Raw genomic sequence first — 23205 nt, 5'->3', positions numbered from 1 at the left:
TCTGTTTGACACCTTATATGCCAGGGGGGAACCCTATATTCACAAGAGTAAAATAGATAGGGCACAGTTGGATTGTACCTGTAATCTGGATTCTATTATTTAGCATTGGCTCTGTGGACTTCACTGTCCTAATACCTTAGAATCAAGACAGTGTTTTCAAAATTTAACACAGGCCTTAAAAAACATTTAATTAGCTTATGATGATAGCTGATGTAGGGAGGGGGGAAACATGGCACCTGTGGAATGTTTTTACATTCTGGGTTACTTTCTGTTCTTTACATAGGTGTCCCGTATAAGAGGCTTGGGGAGGCTAAATCTACCCAACCGCAACCTTTCCCGGACCCACTGTCTCTCCCATCCTGTCTTACCTTGTTTCTCTTGCCCTCTCCTTTCATGTAACTTCCAATTCACCTTGCCGGGTCCGTGCTAATAAATAAGCAAGGCAGAGGGGCGGGACCACTGCTCTGTGCCTGCTGCTACTGCTTCCTGTGCAGCCTCACCCCCTTTGACGTAAACTTCGGGGCCAGCACAGAAAGCAGTAGCAGCAGGCAGAGAGCCGTGATCATACGCCTCTGCCTTGTTTGTTAGCAGGGACCCGGTGAGGTGCAACGAGAGAGATATTGTGCTGTATGGTGGCAAAGCATGAAGGGGGAAGGAGAGAGAAATAGGCAAGACTGGAAAGGAGGGGAGAAAGAATGCAATGCTAGATTGGGGGGGAGGGGGGAGAGTGCAATTCTGGATGGGGAAAGGGGAATGCTGGATGTGCTGGAGAGCAAGAGACATAGGAGGGTGGTGAGGGGGGCAATTCTGAATGTTTGGAGGGGGTGGAGAAGAGAGACAGGGGCAGTGCTGCATGCCAGAGGGTGAGAGACAGGCAATGCTGTATGGGCTGGAGAGAGAAAGAGAGGGGAAATACTGCATAGAATGGGGAGGGGCAGTGCTGGATGGGAGAAAGATAGATAGGCACTAGCAATGCTGAATGAAGTGGGGATGGGGACAGGGAGGGAGGAAGACATGGGTAGTGCTTCATGCTAGGGGAAGAGAGATAAAAGGGCAGTGCTGGATGATGGGGGCTGGGAAGGAGAGACAGAGGAAATACTTCATGGGGGGAGAGTGAGAGACGGGACAATGCTTTATGTGCAGAGAAAGAAAAGAGGGCAATGCTGAATGGGCAAGGTAGGAGAGGGAGGAAAGTGTAATGGGCAATGCTGCATGCCAGAAGCAGGGAGACATAGGGTCCATGCTGGATAGTGGGTGCAGGGGGGAGAGAAACAGCGAGGAGATACTGGACGGGGAGAGGGAGACAAGAGAGGGGATGCTGGCTGGGGGGGGGGGGGGAGAGACACAAAAGAGGGGTGCTAGATGATGGAGAGAGACAGAGAAAGACAGGAGATAAGCTTGGATGGCAAGGGAAGGGAAAGGAGATGCTGGATGGAAGGGGGAGGAAGCAAAGAGTTAGTGAAAGACTGGGGAGTAAGAGGAAGGAGAATGGGAGGGTCAGAGTGGGGGAAAGAAATGGAAAGCTATAGGTAGACGCAGTAAAAAGAGGGAGGTTAAAGTCTGGATAACATGAATGAAATCTGAATGGATAGGCAGAAAAAAATGGAAGAAAGCTGAAAGGAACAGCTCAGTGCTAGAGATAGATGTAGTTTAGTAGGTGAAGTCGGAAAAGAAAAAGGAGACCCTTGGAAAGAGTAACTAGAGACTGGGGCTAACATAATTAAAAAAAAAATAATTACATAGACAAGAAAGGTAAAAAAATAGAATTTTACTTTTAACTTAGGATGAAGTAATGTGGTGGCGGTATTAGTCCAGTTTAAAAAGTTAATAAACATAAATAAAACACAAGAAGCAAAATAAGATGATGACTTTTTGACTAAATGTATTTTTGACTAGCTTTTGGAGGCCTAAACCATCTTTTTCAGGTCGGGACAGTCTTCTGTTATAAGTATGCTTGTACAAAATTAAGGAAGGATGTTTTGGCCGCTGAAAACTAGTGAAAAACTGTAATAAATTAGTCCAAAAAAAAAAAAGATTACCTTATATTCTGTTTTCGTTTTATGTGTTAATTTCTAATGTAGCAATTGGATTATGTCAGTTTTTTTAAATTTACATCTGCTCTTTTTATATTTCTATAGTACAAAGGGACATGTGTCACTGTTTCTATTTCTTTGGTGTTGCACCATATGCAGTGTAGCTTCTTGGGGGTACAGTTTAATTTTTGTCTACATATTTTATTTATTCTACTAGTAAAAAAGGCCCATTTCTGGCTGAAATGAAACGGGCGCTAGCAAGGTTTTGCGCGGAGTGTGTATGTTTGAGAGAGTGTCTGTGAGAGTGACTGTGTGAGAGTGAGAATGTGCAAGTGTGTGTGTGTGACAGAGAGTGGGTGTGAGTGTGTCTGTGAGAGAGCATGTGTGTATGTGAGAGTGAGTGTGTGCGAGTGCTTATGTGAGACAGTGAGTGTCCTTCCCTGTCCCCCGTGTCAGGACTGGGGGGACTGTGGACAGTCATGAAGGCAGTCCCTACCAAAATAATGAAAGCAAGACCATTTGTATAATAATCACTGCATTCCAGAGAACAAAATGGAGCAAGTTCCCACATGCTATTTCTGTATTCAGTAGCTGACAGGCTTGCTAGACTTACCTAAGTGGCTGCAGCTGCAATACACTGAAAAGAAAGCAAGGAAACCTATGAGACTTAGATACGGCCGTCCCCTTGGCCTCTGACGCTCCTCCCTTCTTCTATTTGACTTCCCTCTGATAGGTCCGTCATTTGGGGTGACGCTCCTCCCTTTTCCTGTTTCAGCTCCCTTTGATAGGTCAGAGCGGTGCAGCTGTGACACTCCTCCCTTCTCTGATAGGTCAGGACGGGGCAGAGATGTAGTGTGCTTAAAAATGGTTACAGAGCTTCGAACATACGAACTGTTGAAGCCTCAGAGTGTGCTTTAGAACGTTGAGGGTGCTTTTTATGTGCAGATGGGCGTGGCTGAGGGTGAGTAGTCCGAATAGCCTAGCCTACCAGGAGGACAGGAGTTCAGGACAGATGGAGTGAGCTTCAGAACGTCTGAGGGGGGATTTTATTTATATAGATACTTGAGGGCTTACCAGTGTTTGAGAGAGGCTGGGTATTCTGTTAGCATTGATTCTGTGTGGGATTGATGTTTAGTAATCCAGCTTTTTTAGTTTTCTATTAGGTGTAGTGATGTTATACTGCCCACTGCAATGCTTATGCTTTTTCCTAGGAAGGCCCTTGTGTGACCCCTGGAAGTTAGTACTGTTATGGTAGAATTGCTTTATAGGTCCTGAGTGATTTTGTAGGTCATTTTTTTATTACTTCACAGTATGCCTAGTACTAGATTGTGGATTTGGATTTAGCTTATGCTTCTTTCAGTTGTAGCTCAATGCAAGTTATATTCAAGTACAGTAGATATTTTCCTGTTTCTGAGAGGCTTACAATCTGTTTGTACCTGAGGTCAAGGAAGGTTATGTGATTTGTCCATGATCTCAAGGAGTGGCGGTGGGATTTGAACCTTGGTTCTCAGACTAATATTGATAAAACATATTCCAAACATACTTGTTAACTCAATAATAAACTAAAGGCCAGCAGATTTGAAACCTAGTGGCCATTTGGCAACCTGCCAAAAAACTGATAGGCAAATCATTTTATGGTTGCTATTAACCGCAAGATTTCTATTAGTGTTGCTGATCGTCACTGCTACTTGAAGAACAGGAAGATGCTGGAGTAGGGAGCTAGATCTGTCTGGGAGCCAAGTGTTAAAGTACTTGCTAATATTTCTAGAATACCGCAAATATTGTTCTGCTTAATATGTTGTATTAATTTGGTGCATTATTTTTATTTTTTTGCCATACAATTTCTGGAGTATATTCTGTGTGCACATTACCATCAGTAACAGAAGTACTGGGGAGACAGCTGATACAGCTGCACCAGAGCCACATAGTGAAGGACTCATTCCATGCTGTGTTCAAAAGTGTTCCACTGTCCTTTTACTGTTGACAGAGGTGTTGTCCCCCACTCTAAGGATTTTAACTTGCTCCATACACCATCCTAGCCACACCCATACCCTGACCCTAGCCTGGGGAAGGAAAAAGACAAGTGGGGAATGGGAGGATTTGGAAAGTAAGAAAAAGAAAGGTGATGCATGATAAGGGAGGGGGAACAATGAGGAATGAAAGGCAGATGAGGAAAATGGAAAGCTCAAAATCAGAGACATGTAGGGGAAGAAGACAGAGGGAAGGAGGAAATAAAAATGGAAGTGAAATCATGGAAAAGGGTTTGGGATAAAACCAACATGAGGAAATGCTAAACAGCCCAGACCAAGCCAATTGGAAAAATAAAATGATCAAATGTCTCTCCTGGTGAGGGATACCAAAAGCAATTAGTCTGTTTGAAACAGCAAGTTATATAATTCAATACTGTTTAAAAGGTATTTAAATAAAATTTAAATGGAGGAGGAAAGACTTCAGAAGAATAGTGCTGCCTTTACTCTTCTGAAGTCTATCCTCCTCTATGTAAATTCAGTTTAAATAACTTTTAAACAGTATTGAATTATATGACCTGCTGTTTCAAACAGACTAATTGGCTGTTGGTATTTTACATACTGGGGGTCTTTTACTAAAGATTAGCTAGAGTTATCTGCAACAGGGCCCATAGGAATAAAATGGGACCTACTGCAGATAACTCGAGCTAACCTTTAGTAAAAGACCCCCACTATTTGTTAGCCTATGTTATTTGAGTTCTTCTGCTGTGGGGCCATTCTCATAGTATCAAATCCAAAATCTGCACAGTTGCTACCATATATATGACCACAAGTTAGGGTGTGCAAAAGCAAAAGTTGGTTCAGGGCAGCATAACCTTGAGCCCTTTGTCACAACTACCCTTCTCTTAGCAATAAAACAAAATCTGAGATTGTGTCAGCCATATTGCACTTAAAAGTGACTAACACAAAATAACCACAAAAATGGCCAGTGATAACTTAATTTCCAGCTTTGTACCTTGTACCTTAATATGGTGATATAGAGTTTCATCAGCTCGATAAAAAGTCTGCAAAGCAAGGAGCTATAAAACAAACAAACAAACAAACAAAAAAGCTGCCAGCCAACCACTGTTAGCTATTACATTTGAAATATTACTCAAAAAATCTGATCTTTTTTTTTTCTGCTCCTTAGGTGGTTTGGGTACATTCCATGCTTTGATAAACTGTGTAGTACATATGATCATGTATACCTACTACGGATTGTCTGCTCTCGGACCGGCCTATCAGAAATACCTGTGGTGGAAAAAACACTTGACATCTGTGCAGCTTGTAAGTAGTTTCCAATCAAACTCTTTTAAAATACCATCTGCTTCTGTTTATAAGTGGATTCTTAATTGTGTGTTTTTGGTGTCCATTATTTATCTGTCAGTTCTTGGAAAACTAATTTAACATGAGGGAGAAACAATTTTATCTGCATTTGTTGTGTAACATTTTTTCTAGATCAATATGTTAGGCTTGGAAATACTGGTGGAGGGTTGTGTTGCCATAAGTAGGATGAAGGATCTTGTAGAGTACAGTGAATGCATAACAAAATGGTCAGATGTGATGTCAGCATATAAATTTTAAAAATGTATTTCTTATTTCAATTTTTATGATCAATACAAATATTTAATGATTAACATGAAAAGAAACATAAAATTACCCATTACAAAAGCAGAAAAGAGGGGGAAAACCCCACAACAGTTACCACAAGCCCATACCTATAACTGCAGGCCAACATAATCTAATAAACTTAAATATACTACCCAGCACACCAAGACGAAGCAGTGATGTAATCAGACTTTAAACTGCAACTGACTTTTCAGATAGGAAATGTTCTAAATGAACTGGATCCATGAAACTAAATTAATCATTCCCGAACATGACCAAAGACTTGCAAGGAAAGTTTAAAAAGAATGTAGTACCTAAGGCTAAAACTCTAGGTTTTAAAGCTAAAAAGAGTATTCCTCTTCAATTGTTAGTTGCCACAGACTGGGAAAATATATTGTAGATCTGCTACCCACAAAAGGCAACATGTTTCTTAGGAAAATAGACCTTTTTTGAGATTCAGATTGAAAAGTAAACAAAGAGTAGCACAAGTTGCTATACAATTTTGAGACGACTCAAGAAACTCAGAGATAATCCAGACTAGAGGGAGAGAGAAAAGGTTCTAAGGCCCCTTTCTGCTCAGAAATCTAGTTCCTCAAGGAATACAATATATAATATCCATAGCTAATGCTGGAGCTTGTGGTTTTAATAATATTTCTCTCAAGTATTTCTTCAGCAATTCTAGAGGAGCTACAGTATAGGTAGAGTTAGAAAAATTTTTAAAAAAATGATTACCAATTTTTACAGCAAAAATTCCAAATGTTTGTGAACATTTAAGGAATACTTCCCTTTAGAACAGGGATGGACTGACAGTGTTCTGGGCCCCCAGGCAATAAGGGTCACGGGCCCCAAACCACTTGCTAGTGGAGGACGGGCCTCCTACTACTGTGGGCTCTCAGCCACTGCTCTATTGTCCCAATGGTCGTGCCACCTCTTTGTTAGGAGAAACTACAGATGCTAAAGTATTAACTTGAGAATCAAACATCAATATCCTAGAAACCACATTTTGCAGTTTCCTATTATCAATTTCTTCACTGTTTGTTCAGACAAAAAAAATTGTCTCAAAGTCCCCAGGAGAAGTCTCAGATCTACAACTGTCCAAACCTCATTCAAGGTGGTCTAATCGCTTTGAGAGGACTTAACCATCTCAGTTGGAGTTCAATAGAGTGAGGAATTGGACAGACTCGGATAACATAGTGGTTGACAAGAGGTTTGAAACACTGTAGGATGGAGTAGAAGAGTCAATAGCCTGAAGATTCCTAAATGTATTGGTGGAGATTGGATGGGATGAGGGGGAGGGTGTTTAAGTTTGAAAGTTATCAGATGATGGTCAGAGAAGGGAAGAGCTGAGGCGCAGAAACTGGAGAGTGAGCAGTTGGAGAAGAAGATAAGATCAAGACATTGGCCATTCTGGTGAGTAGGGGTAGTGGAGTACAGTTGAAGGTTGAAAGAGCATGTTAACGTGAGAAACTGAGAATCATAATAGAGGGATCATTAGCATGAATGTTAAAGTCGCAGAGAATGAGGGAAGGAGATGAAGGTTCAAGAAAGAAGGAAAGCCAGGAGTTAATATCAGTGAGAGAGGAAGAAATGGACTTATCGGGGGGGGGGGGGGGGGGGGCGTGATAAATGACTGCTATTCAGAGAGGTAGAGGGATGAATTGATAGATGGAGTGGACTTCAAAGGAAGAAAAGCAGTGAGACTGAGGTGGAAGAAGAGGCTGAAATCTGCAAGAGTGTGAGGGTAGTAGCTCGACACCATCTCCACAGCCAACCAGGTGAGGAGTATGGGAGAAAGGTAACCTCCATGCCACAAGGCCACAGGTGGATGAACCATTCAGGTCTTTATCTGCCATCACTTTGTCACGGTTGTGGCCGTGCTCTTATGTTCAGACCTACTGTTTCTCTGTATCTAGCTCTGTGACCTCTCCAGTCTGCCTTTCCCCCCATTGTTCTTCCTGTTAGCCAAGCCTCGTTTTGGCCTCCCGGCTTCTGTTTCATATCCTACTTGTGACAGCATCAGCCTACTCCTTTATAAGGACCCAGTTAGCTTTCCTGCGTTGCCTTTGTGACAGGTCTATTTTCCTTTTTCTTCTTGTACTGTTGTTTGATTCTGAGGGAACTGGTTGTCTTGTTATGCTATGCCTCTGGGCACAACCTCGAGCCCTCTGAGTGGTTTTGGTTTGAATCTGTATGGATTACTTCCCTGTTAGGTTTGCTTTCAAGTAAAGCCCTCTTCTGTTTCTCTGTGTGTGGTGTTCTGCTTAAAGCCCTCTTCTGTTTCTCTGTGTGTGTGGTGTTCTGCTTAAAGCCCTCTTCTGTTTCTCTGTGTGTGTGGTGTTCTGCTTAAAGCCCTCTTCTGTTTCTCTGTGTGTGTGGTGTTCTGCTTAAAGCCCTCTTCTGTTTCTCTGTGTGTGTGGTGTTCTGCTTAAAGCCCTCTTCTGTTTCTCTGTGTGTGTGGTGTTCTGCTTTAAACCTGTATGGATTACTAGCCTGTTAGCTTTACTTCCAAGCGAAGCCCTGTTCTGATTTTCTGTGTGTGGTTCTGGTTTCAACCTGAATAGATTCCTTCCTTGTTATGTAGGCTCTCCAGCATAAGCCTGTTCTGTTTCCTTGTGTGGTTTTCCTTGTTACCTTTCGCTGTTCAGAGAGCTGGTTGTTGCCAGCCCAGCTGCTTTCCTTGATTACTTTGCTTCCCTAGCCTAGCTGCTTTCTTTGATTACCTTACTTCCATGCAGCTGGGTGTGCTCTGTCTCTGCCTGCCTTTCCTTTCCCTTCCTGGCTGAGTTCTGTTAAGAATATTGTTTTCCCCTTTGTTTGCTTTAAACCTTTGACTGCAGTGTAAGCTCTGCTTCTTTCTGATGTGTATTAAAAGTAGCCCTTCCCTTTAGCCTGCTTTAACTCTTTGCTGTGTCTCCTAATTCTTGTGAGCATTGCTCCTTATCTGATCCATGTATGTAAAGGCAGCTTTCCCTGTTTGCTTACTTTTCCCTTTTCCCTGAGTGCTGTATGGTACAGCCTAGAGTGTGTTCCTATAGTTGGCTCCCCTTTTCCCTTGAGTGCTGTGTGGCACAGCCTTGTGTATTCCTGTAGGTGGCTTCCCTTTATCCTTGAGTGCTATATGGTACAGCCTAGTGTTCCTATGAGTGGCTTCTCTTTTCCCTTGAGTGCTGTGTGGCAACCTAGTGTATTCTTATGAGTGGCTTCCCTTTTTTCCCTTGAGTGCCTGGTGGCACACCCTTGAGTATTCCTTTGAGTGGCTTCCCTCTTCCCTGAGTGCTGTATGGTACAGCCTAGAGTGTTCCTTTGAGAGGCTTCCCTTTTCCCTTGAGTGCTGTGTGGCACAGCCTAGTGTATTCCTTTGAGTGGCTTCCCTCCTCCCTGAGTGCTGTGTGGCACAGCTTAGAGTGTTCCTTCATGAGTGGCTTCCCTTATCCTTGAGTGCTAAGTGGCATAGCCATGAATGTTCCTTTGTGTGGCCTTGTCTTGAGTTTTTCTGTGGGCTTTCTGTAAGAGTGCTCTCTGTGAGGTTTCTGGCTGTGTTTGAATGGATTGCTTATTCATTTAACTGTAACTACTATCGCAGCCTTGAGCGGTCTCTCTGTGTGGCACAAGTGGGCCGTTCTTCTGTTTAGCTGTGTCTACTAGCAAGGTCCTGTGCATCCTCTCTGTTTTGATTCTGAGTGGATGGTTCTTCCGTTTAGCTGTGACTACTAGCTCAGCCTTGAGCTACCTCTCTGTGTGATTTCTGTTTGACTTGGTTAGGATTATTCGTTTATAGCTGTGGATCTAGCACAGCGCTGAGTATCCTCTCTGTTTCGTTCTGTTTGTGCTTGAGTGGGTGGTTCTTCTGATTAGCTGGGACTATTAGCCCAGGCCTGTGCTGCCTTCCTGTGTGGTTTTCTTATCTTTTACTTGTGGTTTCTACCATGTGAGTCTTAAGTACATAAGTATTGCCATACTGGGACAGACCAAAGGTCCATCAAGCCCAGCATCCTGTTTCCAACAGTGACCAATCCAGGTCACAAATACCTGGCAAGATCCCCAAAAAGTACAAAACATTTTATACTGCTTATCCCAGAAATAGTGGATTTTCCCCAAAGTCTAAGTGGGATTGTCTTTTCCCCTTCAGTTTCTTTGAGCATGTGTGTAGGGTCTTTTGACCCCTTGTTTGTGGCTCTATTTAATGCAGTGTGTGTGCACTGCTTGAGTAGTACTTGCTCAAGAGATTCCGTTCTGTTTCTTTTCCCTTCCCTCTGCTATGATTCGGTTCCAGTTCAGCCGTGAGGCCCGTACGCTTGGACTCTGTACGAGTGGGTTCCAGATTGGCCGTGAGGCCCACCTGAGTGGTCTATCTCCCTTTTCTGGCAGTGCTTGTTGCTTGTCTTGAGTGTGCTGTCTATTTGCCATGTCTGGTATCCTGTTTGTATTCAGTGCCTGGTTCGCCTCTGCTCTGTGCCTCCCTGGAGGACTTGTCTGTTGTAGCCTGGCTGCAGCCCAAGGGCTCACCATCCCGGGTTCCGTGACACACTTATGTTACAATGAAGCAGAGTCTTCAGGGCAAAATTAGTCTCTGGGCAAGCAGATAGAGATAAAGAGGTTGTGGATGTAGGAAAGTTTGTTGCAGACAAGCAGGCATTCCACAGAGCACATGAGAAAGGCAGAGAAGAAGGTGAGAGGAGAGGAACAGATTTGGATGAGAGATGATGTGGAGGACCAGGATTGGAATTGATATCCCCAGTGGACAGCAGGAGGAGGAGCCAGAGTACAGAGAAGAGTAGGAGAAGCATGATGACAGCGACGAAGATGAGATCTACCCAGACAGAATGGAGATGGTTGAATGAAAGGAAGGAAATACTGAAGATTCAGAGCTGAGAAGAAGGGAGAAGACAAAAAAATGGTGAGATGATGAAAGTAGAAGGTGGGCAATATGTTTCTGCGGTATACAGTGGTTTCAGATGAAGAAAGAGATTGGGAAGGGAAAACACCAAGAAGAGAAACTGTACTGGAGCACAAGAAATAGCAGAGAGAAAATACAAACAGTGTAGAGAAAATGTTTTGTGTGTTGTTAGGCGCGTGGCACCTGGAGCGGAGGCCCTCGGTGGATCGGGGTGGACCTGGGAGTCACCCCGGAGAAGGCTGTGAGGATATGTAGATGGGCTGCAAGTCCTCCATAGCACCTGGAAGCAGCTGGTGGAAGTGCTAGGCACCTGGAGTGGAGACCCTGGAGTAGGCTGTGAAGATGTGTAGATGGGCTGCAAGTCCTCCACAGCACCTGGAAGGCAGCTGGTGGAAGCGCTAGGCACATGGAGTGGAGGCCCTGTGCTCCTGAGGTAATACTTGAAATGCCTTTTTGTTAGAAGTTTGACGGATGCATTCCAGATAGACATAGATCTTGATGGCTTTCTCCTGTGCAGACTCCGAGTCAGGCCAGTGCCTGAATGTTTTTACTGGTGGAATTAACAAAAAAGGCGCTTTAGGAGTGTCCAGGTTCACCCACATCTACAGGTGGAAGCACAGAAAGAACAGCCATCTTAATCTGAGAAGTGAATTTCTTGGCCTCTCTAAGCTGTTATGTTCCTGGGAGCACGAGTTTTACTCTTTTTGTTATAGGAACTAATTTTGCAGAACTGTTTTTCTTTACTTTTCCTACATTTAATTCTCCTATCGCTGAAGCAGTAGAAGGAGTGTGTGCTCCTTGGAGGCAGTAGTAATGATTTTTTCACAATTTTTCTCTTCTGGGAGAAGAGCTTATTAGCTAATTCCTAAGCTGGAGCAAACCTGAGATGATACAGCTATTCAATTTCAGCCTGAAAACTACAGGTTATAACAGTTACTGGGACACGGTAGTGCCAGTATAGTGTTCACCCTCTTTTGCATGTGGGTACTATTTGGGAATTTTGTCATCAAGACCTGTGTCAGTGGTTTTCCTTTTATGACTACATTTATTGGGGGGGGGGGGGGTGAGGAAAGACTCCATGCTAAAGGAAGACTCCATGCTAAACAGCTGTCTTCTATTCTACAGGTCCAAGGTTATAGCCTGGCTTGTCTTCGAGTTCTTGATACCTTGGCAGATAGGTTTGAGACCTTCAAGAAACAGGATAGCTAAAGATTGCAATTGGGAAGCTGGCCTCTGTATCTTAAACCTTTTTTTCTTCAGTGTTTTTGATATGCCAGGTGTCCTGAGAGAACAGAAAAACAAGTATTTGGACATTAGCAGTCTCCTGATTTTTTTTTTTTTTTTTGAATTACCAGTGAATGGTTAAGTTCATCTCCAAACAATACATAGTGATTCTGTTCAGGCAGTGTTAATATGGATTTCCTGTCCCCTTGCAGGTTCCTTCTGGCCCTCGCCTATTAGTAGTCCCCTAGCCAGTGGATCTTCTCTACCTGAGGCTAGCAGTGATCCGATGATAGTATTATTAGATGGATGAAAGTAGCTGTGAGGCCCAGAAGCCTTAGCTCCCTAAATTTTCTAGAGAGTCCTTGACATACATTCTTAGACCAACACATCAAGAGACTGGAAATCCTGATACTAATTTTGGCTACATTTTGGGCAATATTGAGTGCACAGCTACTCCCAGAGTGCCATCTAGGACTGCATTCTTTTGGGCAGCTGGCGTTTTCTATAGCACATTAGCTTTCTGTTTCTTCCTGGAGTTGTCTTAGCATTTTTCTTCTCCATGTCACAGGTTTCCTTCAGCTCACCTTATATGTAAGTCAATTCTACCTTTGTGGCTTTGCACTAAAATATCTTTTCAATACAGGTCTAATACAAATGAGGTGTTTTATACCTTGTTCACAATTCCACAATTTCTTCCATTCCAGGGTTCCTTTTTTTAAATCACCTTTTTTAAGAACGGCCTAGTGCACTGAACGATACAGATGCCACCTAGATTCACTTAATCTTCTAGGTGCTTCATTTTTTTAGTCTACTCCGACGCTTTCAGAGATCGCTAAGGTTGCTCCCAGATAGTCATGTGTTGTGTTCTGTTGCAGCTCTAGCACTAACGGCGCTGGAACGCCAGTAAGCAGCAGTGATTTTGAGCTGGTTAAGTTGCAACTCATTCAGTTTTTCTTTAGATCTTCTGTCTGCTTTGGCTTTTCAGCTCTGTTCTTGGGAATATAGTCAGTCTGTGTTTGGTCTTCTCATCTACGATACCTTGCTTCATTTGTAGAATGAGCAGGAGTTCTGTAGTGGCACTCCTGTTTTTGAGTGGGAAACTGTCGCTAACTTGAACAGCAGCACTGAAGATTTTAATATTTCTTGTATTACAGAGAGGTGTGGTAGCCGTGTTAGTCCACTTTTAAAGGTAATCAATAGAAATAAAACATGGAAAAGAAAATAAGATACCTTTTTTATTGGACATAATACATTTCTTGATTAGCTTTAGAAGGTTGCCCTTCTTCATCAGATCGGAAATAAGCAAATGTTGGTAGATGACAGTATATATAAGTGAAACATCAAAGCATTTCAGTGACAGTATAGGGGTTGGATAGGTGAGAGACCGGGAGATATGCATGGGAACATCAAAGCATTTCAGTGAGTCTAACAGGATGGGGGTGGATAGGTGAGATATGCATGGAGACAAGAGGGTGACAAACAGAGCAGTACAACTTTATGGTTTATAATGGGCTAGAAAACCCAGATCTTTAAGTCCTGTCTGGTGGGTGTCAAAATAGTTAATCATTCTGACTTCAAAGGTCTTACGTTCCTGTATTGTTTTAAAGTTACCTTTTAGGATTCTTACTATGAAATCACTGGGTACAGTGTTCTGGTTTTGTAAAGAGCTCCCCACAGGCGTGGCATATCCTGGCTGGGCACTGGCATTTTGTCATGTGATGTCTATGTAATTAAATCTAGTCTAGCAATCGGCTTGGTTCTCCATATAGCATCCTTGTCACAATTTTTTACACTGATGATGTATACCACATTGGAAAGATGAGCATGTAAAGGATTCCTTTATGTGAATATTTTTCCTTTGTGAAGGACTGTGGACGTCCTGTTGAAATGTTTTTGGGCATAGCTTGCAGCTGGATATATTGCAAGGATGTGTGCCATTCTCTTCTTTTTGAGTCTGTGTTGGGAGCTTACTTCTGATTAGCTTATGTTTTAAGTTGGGTGCTGTCGGAAAGCCAGCACTGGTGGGGATGGGAATATCTCTTTCAGTATTCATCCTCCTGGAGTAGAGGCTGAAGATCTTTATGATTTTTCTTAATTTTTCCAGCTCTGGGTTGTATGTCACTATAAGGGGGATTCTGTGTGTGGCTTTTTTCCTTTGCACTGTAGCAGATTTTCCCTGGGTGTTTTGAGGGAGGAGGCAATATTCTTGGAGATTATTTTGGGGTTGTAGCCTTTCTGTTCAAAGGATGCAGTCAGGATTTCAAGGTGTCTGTCTCTGTCCCTTGGGTCAGAGCAGATACGGTGGTATCTTGTGGCTTGGATGTAATAATGGACTCTTTTTTGTATGTGAAGGGTGGAAGCTGGGAGTTGTGGAGGTAGCTGCATCTGTCTGTGGGTTTCTTGTATATAGATATTTGTATATAGTCAGCGCTGATTGAGACCGTGGTGTCCAAAAATTTGACTTTTTCTGGGGAGTAGTCAATTTTGAATCTGATTGTAGGATGGTATGTATTGAAGGAATAGTAAAATTGTTTCAGAGTTTTTTCCCCGTCAGTCCAAATCATAAAAATGTCATCAATGTACCGGTAGTATTTTAGGGGTTTGGTCTGGTATGTATTCAGGAATGTTTCTTCCAGCTCAGCCATAAAGAGGTTGGCATATTGGGGTGCTGTCCTAGTGCCCATTATTTGTAGATATTATCATTGTTAAAGCGGAAGTAGTTGTGAGTTAAAATAAATTTGATTAATTTTGTAATAGTTTCTGGTGAGTATTGATGGTCCAGTGTGGATGTTTTTAGGAGCCTCCCACATGCAGCTATGCCATCCGCATGGGGAATGTTGCTGTATAGTGATTCTACATCCATCGTGACCAGAAGGGCGCTTGGTGGTAATTGATATTATTTTTCAATTTATTCAGAAAGTCTGTGGTGTCTTCTATGAAGCTGTTTGTTTTGTGCACGAGAGGTTTCAGAATTCCCTCTATGAGCCCAGATATTTCCTTCGTGAGTGTGCCAATACCCGATATGATTGGTCTGCCAAGGTTTCCAGATTTGTGGATTTTGGTTAGTATGTAGAATGTGCCCACAGAAGGCTGGTTTGGTATGAGTTTCTTCAGATGTGGCTGTACTTGTTTAGGAAATGTTCTGATAAGGTCTTTTAGCTGCTTTGTATAATCCTGTGTTGGATCCTCTGTTAGTTTCCTGTAGTATGTATTGTCTGAGAGCTGTCTGTGCCCCTCTTCAATGTATTTTTGTGTGTCCATAATTACCACTGTGCCTCCTTTGTCTGCGGGTTTGATGATAATGCATTCGTTAGTTTGTAGAGTTCTTATGGCCGCTCTTTCTGGTGGAGTAAGATTGTACAGAATTCTCTTTTGTCGGAAAGTTGTGATTTTACCCTGTCTGAAGCTTTCTATGTAGTTGTCCAGCTTGTAGTTTTGTCCATCCTGTGGGGTGAAATAAGTGTTCTTTTGTTTAAAACTGTATTCTGGTCTGTTGGGGGTCCCTTTATTGTGAAAATGTGCCTTCAGGCGCAGTTTTCTAAAAACATTCTTCGAGATCAGAGTATAATTGGATTTCGTCCAGTTTGTTGGATGGGCAAAATGAAAGTCCTTGGGAGAATACAGAGACTTCATGCTGTGATAATTGATGGTATTACAGATAATTCGATCCAGGGGAATTGAGTCTCTTCTATGTGTCCTTTGTTCTTACAGATGGTTAAGGTAGGTCATGTCTGTTTCTGAAAGAAATAACAACCATTTTTGAGGTTCTTCCAGGTGATGGAAGTCATTACTTGTTTCTGTAGTCCAGATTTCTGTTACGTTTTCTGCCTCCCCCTAGATCAGTGGTTCCCAAACCTGGTCCTGGAGGCACCCCAGCCAGTCAGGTTTTCAGTATATCCACAATGAATATTCATGAGAGAGATTTGCATGCAGTGGAGGCAGTGCAAGCAAATCTCTCATGAATATTCATTGTGGGTATCCTGAAAACCTGACTGGCTGAGGTGCCTCCAGGACCAGGTTTGGGAACCACTGCCCTAGATGTTACGTTACCTCAGAGGCTTCAACAGATTACCACTAACAACGTTCTGATAGTTTTAATACCCCCCCCCCCCCCCCCCCCCCCCCCCACGGTGCTCTGGAATACGACTTTTGTTTTCAATCTGTTCTGTCTTAGAAAGCATCATCTGCTGTGAATTCCCAGCAGAAGGAATTGCTTCTAGCAGGGATCAATTATTGGAGTATGATGCTTCACTCTCTATGACTTGGCTTTTGAGAATTCCCTTTGAGAATCCAGGGTTAGACCTAGGAGGTCTTAGTCATTCTACTTCTGGCTGAAGTGATTTACCCATGTAGTGTGCCTAGTTAGCCTTACTTTGTCCTCAGTACCATCATTGCTGTCCTAGGGGATGCACGACTAGAAAGCTAACACAGAAATTCTTATTAAGTGCAGAATAGTAATGTTTTAAAGCAGGTCTGGATTCTCCTGTTCAGGGAGTTTCCAGTTGGGTGTGTATTAATGTGAAAGCAAACGTATCCATTCTTACCACCACCTTCTCTTGAGAAAAGTTATACTTCATTTTGAAGATGCTTCTCGGACCATTTTGAAGGACCTTATACTACATAACAGTGGCTCCCAGACTTGTCTTGGTAGCTCCCCATCCTGACTAGCTGGGGAGCCCCCCCAGGAGAGGTTTGCTTGATATTTCTCTCTTCAAATATGGACTTCTGCCTTTAGGAGCTGAGCCGAGGTGTCTTAACTTTAAAGTATGACACTTTCAATTTGCTTCTCTTATGCTTCCAGTTAGAGGGTGAACGAATTTCAGTTTTGGTTACAGTGCCAAAACTGGCCTAGAATCCTTTTTCTGCCAGGTTTCCATTTTGGCTGAAAGGCTACAGCCATGGTTTTGATAGAAACTGATCATGTGTTTTTTGATGGTAGCCGAAAATTTGTTCTATATCCTGCTTGTTCCACCCCCTCCCCCACGTCTTACAAACCGTGGTGGTCTAGAGGTGTAGTTGGGACAGGATTGATCTCCAGTTGCTCCTGCCCATATTAGTTTTTTCTCAAAATGGCTGCTATAATCTCTAGTCAGGGCAGCCATTCTGAAAGTACAGTTGAGATGGGCAAGAATGACATGACCTTAATATACCAATAGATTACCAGCTGGTATAAGGTCCACAGTATACACTACTGCCTGGACGCCTTTATCCTATTTTAATAAAGCAAAGATACTTACCTGTAGCTGCTGTTCTCAGAGAATAGCAGACTGACTATTTTCATGTGTGAGTGACATCATCCTGATGGAGCTCGGTGCAAACTTTTCAAGCAGCATTCCACTGCGCATGCTCTGGTGCCTTCCTGCTCACCATGTGAGAGCTGGTCCTCTAGGGGTGAAAAAGCAAAAAGTCCAAACTAAAAGACAATCCTAGGGGAGGTGGGAGGGTATGTGAGAATAGTCTGCCTGCTGTCCTTAGCGAACATAAGCTACAGGTAAGTATCTTTGCTTTATTAAAATAGGATAAAGGAGTCCAGATAGTGGTATATGCCTGCACTCCATCTGCTTGTTAGCCAACTGGCGAGCTCAGCGGCCTGCTCTGAAGGGACAGAGTCCGCAAGACTAAGCATACGGCTCAGACACGCCAAGTACACGCTCGTGTAGAGCTGTTAGGACTGGATGTGGGCATTGAGACCTGAAACCTTTTCCTCCCAAACAAATCCAAAGTTCTGGCCTCTTGCCCTGGGGGTGCCAAGGCATGAGACCAAGAACTGTTTCTGCTTGAGAAACAGATTCGCTAGCATGGAATGGTGAGGTAGCTGGGCCATCTCTAATCCAGGAGCCTTCTGGATACGGCACTGCATATCAACCTTCTTGGGCGTGACCTGCACTGTGTGGGGAGATTCCCAGTTCAACAGTGCGTCCTTACGGTTAGGGTGCAGTGACAGTGACCCCTTCTGTAAGGGGAGACTTATAGGCCAGATCAGATAGCATCTCTGCCATGGACTCCTCCTCCATCTACAACTTAAATGGGACAGCTACATCCATCTCCTCACAAAACTGGTGAAAGAGAGCACCTCTGGAGGAGATTTTTGTCTCTCTTGAGGTGAGGGCTCAGACAGGATTCCATATGACTCCTCCTCCAGGAAGTAATGTGGATCCTCATCTGATTCCCAAGAGCGATCCCAATTGGACTCTTCCACATATTGAGGATCAGGGGATTGAGTGTGCACTGGCCTTGACCTAGTGGAACCATATCCACGCTCTGAAGAGCCTTGAGGTGCAGTCCTTTCCTCAGACTCTGGGGAAGCTTCCTCCCCTGATGTAGGAGGAGGCACCTGCATTCTCACACCTAGATTTGGACACATTGTGAGGTGTTGGTGTCTAGGATCTGGGCACCAGCATCAGTGGAGCCTTGGGGAGGGCCCGGGGGGTATGGGAGCCCGGGCAGAGGCAGTCGAGAAGGCGTGGTGCCGAACTGGTGTCTGGGACTTGACTACTTGATGATAGGTTCACCAGCACCACTTCTGCGGAGCGGAGCGGTTCTCCCGGTGCCGGCGCTTCTCGGGTATTGGAGAGTCCGATGTCTTGGTGCTCACTGCACTGTTTGACAAGGAAGACCAATGCTTATGCTTCTTCAGCTTCCACCGATGCACAGAACTTCAGCCTCCAACTGAGCATCTCCTCGGTGTCGGGTCCTATGTTGACCAGTCCCAGGGCCTGTTAACAGCATCTGGTGTGGAGGCAGGCCCCCACTGGATGCCTGTGCACTTCCAGTGAATGTTTGTCTGAGCAGCCATGGAGTTCAATGCAGCCGGTGCCAAAGACGATGGTCCGCCTTCAAAGAGTCAAAAAGATGCTCCATTTGAGCCAGTCACACCCTCTGTGTTCTCACCTGTTTATGCAAACAGAGATCACAAACAAGAGGGGTCATGATTTGGCCCAAGGCAACTGATGCACCGATTGTGCAGTTCACGACAGAAATCATGCGCCTACACTTGGATCACTGATTGAATCCCACCGGGGGGGGCGGGGGTCTTCTTGGACACTGAAAAAGAATCTTGGCTAAATTAAACTCCTCAGTCTTGAACACTGAACACCACACTTGCTGGTGGCAGAAGGGATATTCACGGTGCAATGATGGACCATGGCCTATACCCCTTGAAAAAGTGGCAGCGAAGCGGTGCCTGTTGGGATCGATGCATTACAGATAAGTATCATTTCAAATTGATGAATCTTGCCAATTGCCAGTCACTTTTTCATAGATTTTTAAAGAAAAACACATTGAAAATATTAAAAATGTAAAAATATAAAATATATGTATTAATCAGGAAAGAGGGGATTTTTGGTTGATGATTACAATAGTCACCAAGGGGTTCTATTTGTTGACCCAGTTCAAATGCTCAGGGCGACTTGACCCAGTGACGTCCGAGACCTTTTCCTTCCATCCAGTAACATTGTGGTGAACTCGGGGTCTGCTGTTTTGTTGTATTCTCTGTGTATATTTGATGTTCCAGGGAGCAGTTTACATATTATGTACAGGTACTCACTTTATACCTGGGGCAATGGAAGGTGAGTGACTTTTTCAGAGTCACAAGGAGTTGCAGTGGGAACTGAGCCTGGCTCCCCACATTCTCGGGCTAATGCACTAACCACTGGGCCCTCCTCCACTCCAGATCCAAAGATGGTGGAGTGTTATGTCATTGACCGGAAGAGAATGTCTCACTTTTTTAAAATGTCAGCCCCTTTATTTTCCCTGACCTCTGACATGACCTTATGTGAACACACAACTCTCAAATGCAAATCATCTTTCCTTTGGAACATCTTGTATTGCATGAGAAATTAATGGCCACAAGAGGGAAGCAAAGAGCAACTAATCAGACAATAGCTGAGTCTTTTCTGCCTAGAGGTTTATAATGCATTGCATTGCATGGATGCTATGTTGTGTAAAGGAAACTTAAATAAATTAAAATGAACTCTGTATAGGTTATAAGATGATGCACCCACAAATGTGTTTTGAACAGGTAAAGTTAATTTCCTCATTATATCTGATCATGATGGGAATAAGTCTTTACTAAGACACTTCACTTTACTGAAATGAACAATCTATATAATTTTCTTAATGGTAAAACCCAGGTGCATAACACTTTTTTCTTGTTTCTTTCAGATCCAGTTTGTGATGATTACTACTCACATTGCGCAGTTCTTTTTTATGGAAAATTGCCAGTACCAGTTTCCAGTCTTCCTGTATGTTATTTGGGCATATGCGTTCATGTTTTTAATTCTTTTTCTCAACTTTTGGTATCAAGCTTATACCAAAGGGCAGCGACTGCCCAAGAGTAGCAAAAGTGAGTTCAAGACCAAAGGCCATTGACCCTACCCATGAAGACTATTTGAACAAACTACACACTGGTACCTTGCACTAACTGACAATCAGTATATTTAGGACTATGGTACACTGTGTACTTTTGTACTATTTTTTTCAAGACATAAAGACCCTGTATTTTTACCATAAGTTATTTGGGGTTTTGAAGATAGGACAATTTACTGATACAGGTAATTGTGGTTCTGTAAGCTACATGTCACACATCTAAGACTTGATCACCTATTTGTACTGTAAACCCCTTCCCCCAACATATGAAGTACTGTTAAGCAAGATGCCACTTAACTCATAGATGCATATGATAAGTATGAACAAATCCTTTGAGCACTATGGGAAATATGCAACAGACTGGGCTAATTAATATATTGAGCTGCTGAGCTTGCAGGTTACAAATACAAGCCTTATAAATAAAAGCATGATTGTCTTCCTTATAGACATGATATGTTTGTGATAAAGCCTCAGCATTTACTATTAAAAGTAAAATAATACTTATAAGAACTGGTTGCTTAGCTTTCTTGCCATTATGCATGGATGATATTGGTAGGTTTAAAATACTTGTTTAGGCACTGGGTGTGATCTTGGGATGCATGTTTGTAAATTAGGAATGTCATTGCAATTTCCATACTATAAACTTTTCTCACTTTAAACCATATGTGCTCAACCCAGTCCATGGGACACACCCAGCCAGTCAGATTTTCAGGGTATCCATAATGAATATGCACTACCTCTACTGTATGCAAATCTCTCATATGCATATTCATTGTAGGTATCCTGAAAACCTGACTTGCGGGATGTGTTCCAAAGACTGAGTTGAGAACTAGTGCTTTCGAATTTCATATACTAAAATGACTGAAAGAATGTGAGTAAACAGCTGTATAATAAACTTATCACAAAGACTTCTGTCTTTAAATGGCTTTGTTTGTTTTATGATCCTTTTTCTGTATTGCCTAGGAAGCTTCCACACACTGAGAAGAATCAGTTTAGATCCTGAAGTATAATATAAGATGGGAGTAAAGCTTTCAATTTAGTGCATGGGTGCTGGGAGGAATTTTTCCAAGGCAGGGCAAAGAAATGTTTGCGTTACCCAACAGAATGTTTTGGATTACAGTGAGTGGTGGGTTTTTTTTTTGTTCTAATCTCTTAAATTGTTTAAAGATTTTAACCACCATAACATTGGCATCAGAGATACACAGTCCAAAACACGCACACTTGTTCCTCAAATGCATCTAGTTTAGATCAATAATTATTGCAGTCACCACTGCTTTGTGTCTTCTCTGCCACAATCCCTTCATGTTTATGAAAATAGACAAAAAGTGTAAGCAAGAGGTAGTTTTATACATTTTAAAATATGAAAAGACGGCGGGAAGGGGGCGGGTGGCAAGGCAAACACTTTTAAAAACAGGAAGGGGGCAGCAGCCCATAAAAGTATTTCTATACATTTAAGAGGGAGAGAGGGCAGGAATCTGGTGACTCTGTAGTAGATGAAGGTGAGTTACATTCAGGTACACTAAATGCTGCTGAGGCTCTAGTGCAATAGTTCTCAATCTTTCTTCAGCTCGGACACACTAGATGGATAATGCTTGCCTGTGTGACATTGAGTACAAGTTCCTCACAAATGTTTTATCATTTTTTCTATGGAAGTCACCAATAGTAAAATAAATCTCTTCCCTGCCAGGCACATTATAAAATACAAAACCTGGAAAAAAATCCTAACTCTTATGCTTGTTTACATATATATTGAATCATAGGATTAGTACTGCTGTCAAACATATATATGTACACACAGGGCCGGTCTTAGCAAGTGCGGGGCCCTGTGCAGACCAATTTGGTGGGGCCCCACCCTAGCCCCGCCCCACCCTAGCTCCGCTCCACCCCATTGATAAGATTATTCCATTTTTAGAAATTTTTTTTATTTATGAAATTTCAAATAAAGACAAATGAAGCTAAACTTGTACAAAAAACTGGTTGAAATAATAAGCACAATGCTATCATCATGAAACCTCCCCTCCCCAGAAATTATTCAGTTCAAGTCCACTACAATTAGTAGTTCCAATTCTCATAACAAAGGAGAAAATAAGGAAAATATTAAGAAAAGATCCAGCACAGTGCTACAGTGTACAAGGTAGCAGGAATGCCTTATCTGCCTATGGCTGGAGAGAGGTTAAGTGACGCGATGCCAGTCCTGAGGCGGAGTTGAGGCACGATGAGTGGGGCCCCCTTAGGCGCGGGCCCTTTGCGGCCGCCTGGTCGCCCTGCCTAAGACCGGCCCTGTATACACACACACACAAACACACACACACAAAAGCTGTGATAGGTAGCACCACAAATTTTACACTGGGCCCTAACACCAACAACACCTTACTACAAGTAAAACACTTGGAATTCTGTGTTTTGCATGTAACTGAGTATGGTGTTCTGTTTGCTACAGATCTCTATACATTAACTACATGCAAACAGAATACCATACCTCAGTCACATGCAAAACACAGAAAGATCCCTCACCAAATTAGAAATATGAACAAAAATTGAACTAGGGATCCCAAGAAGTCAAACTGGCATATACAACAACACTGGGAGAATAACAAACAAAAATGCATTTCCTCTTATGCTAATCATACTACAAAGACATCTGTGGTACACATTGCCCAACTCATATATTCCAGTTAATGAATTCAAATAAAACACTTTTTTCTAACTTTGTTATCCAGATATTTTATTTTTCTATCATGTTGGTCCCAGATTTCTTTTCTGCTAATTCTTTCCAGGAGTTGCTGTGCATTTGTTATTTCTCCTCTCTTGTTCCATTCCCTCCCTACAACCATCTGATATATTGATCTTTCTCTTTTAGCTATTTCTTTTCTGCCTGTCTACTCAAATTTCATTCGCTTTCTAATCCTGTAATTCTCCATCTCCTTTTTACATTTCACCTACCTATTAACTTTCCATCTTCCCGTCTCACCACCTAGCTCTCCTATTTCCATCTTATTCCTAACACCAGCCTCCTATTCCCTTCTGTCTTTCATTTACTTCCCATTACCACATTTCTATCATCTGTACT

At 42.8% G+C, this 23205-nt stretch overlaps 1 protein-coding gene across 5 annotated transcripts in view; it reads left to right on the top strand.

Annotated features, from left to right (window-relative positions):
* The window catches only part of ELOVL7 (ELOVL fatty acid elongase 7), a 116159-nt gene extending 95123 nt beyond the window's left edge, over positions 1–21036 (top strand). For all 5 annotated transcript variants that reach the window (XM_030193161.1, XM_030193160.1, XM_030193162.1 and 2 more), the window contains 2 exons: positions 5190–5326; positions 19932–21036. In XM_030193161.1, coding sequence (XP_030049021.1) covers positions 5190–5326; positions 19932–20138 — 344 coding nt within the window. In that variant the 3' untranslated portion in view covers positions 20139–21036. The remainder of the gene's footprint in view (positions 1–5189; positions 5327–19931) is intronic.
* Positions 21037–23205: the final 2169 nt, after the last annotated feature.

This window comes from Microcaecilia unicolor, chromosome 2, assembly GCF_901765095.1.
Source record: "Microcaecilia unicolor chromosome 2, aMicUni1.1, whole genome shotgun sequence".
NCBI lineage: Eukaryota > Metazoa > Chordata > Amphibia > Gymnophiona > Siphonopidae > Microcaecilia > Microcaecilia unicolor.
This window is presented reverse-complemented; position numbering and strand designations above follow the sequence as displayed.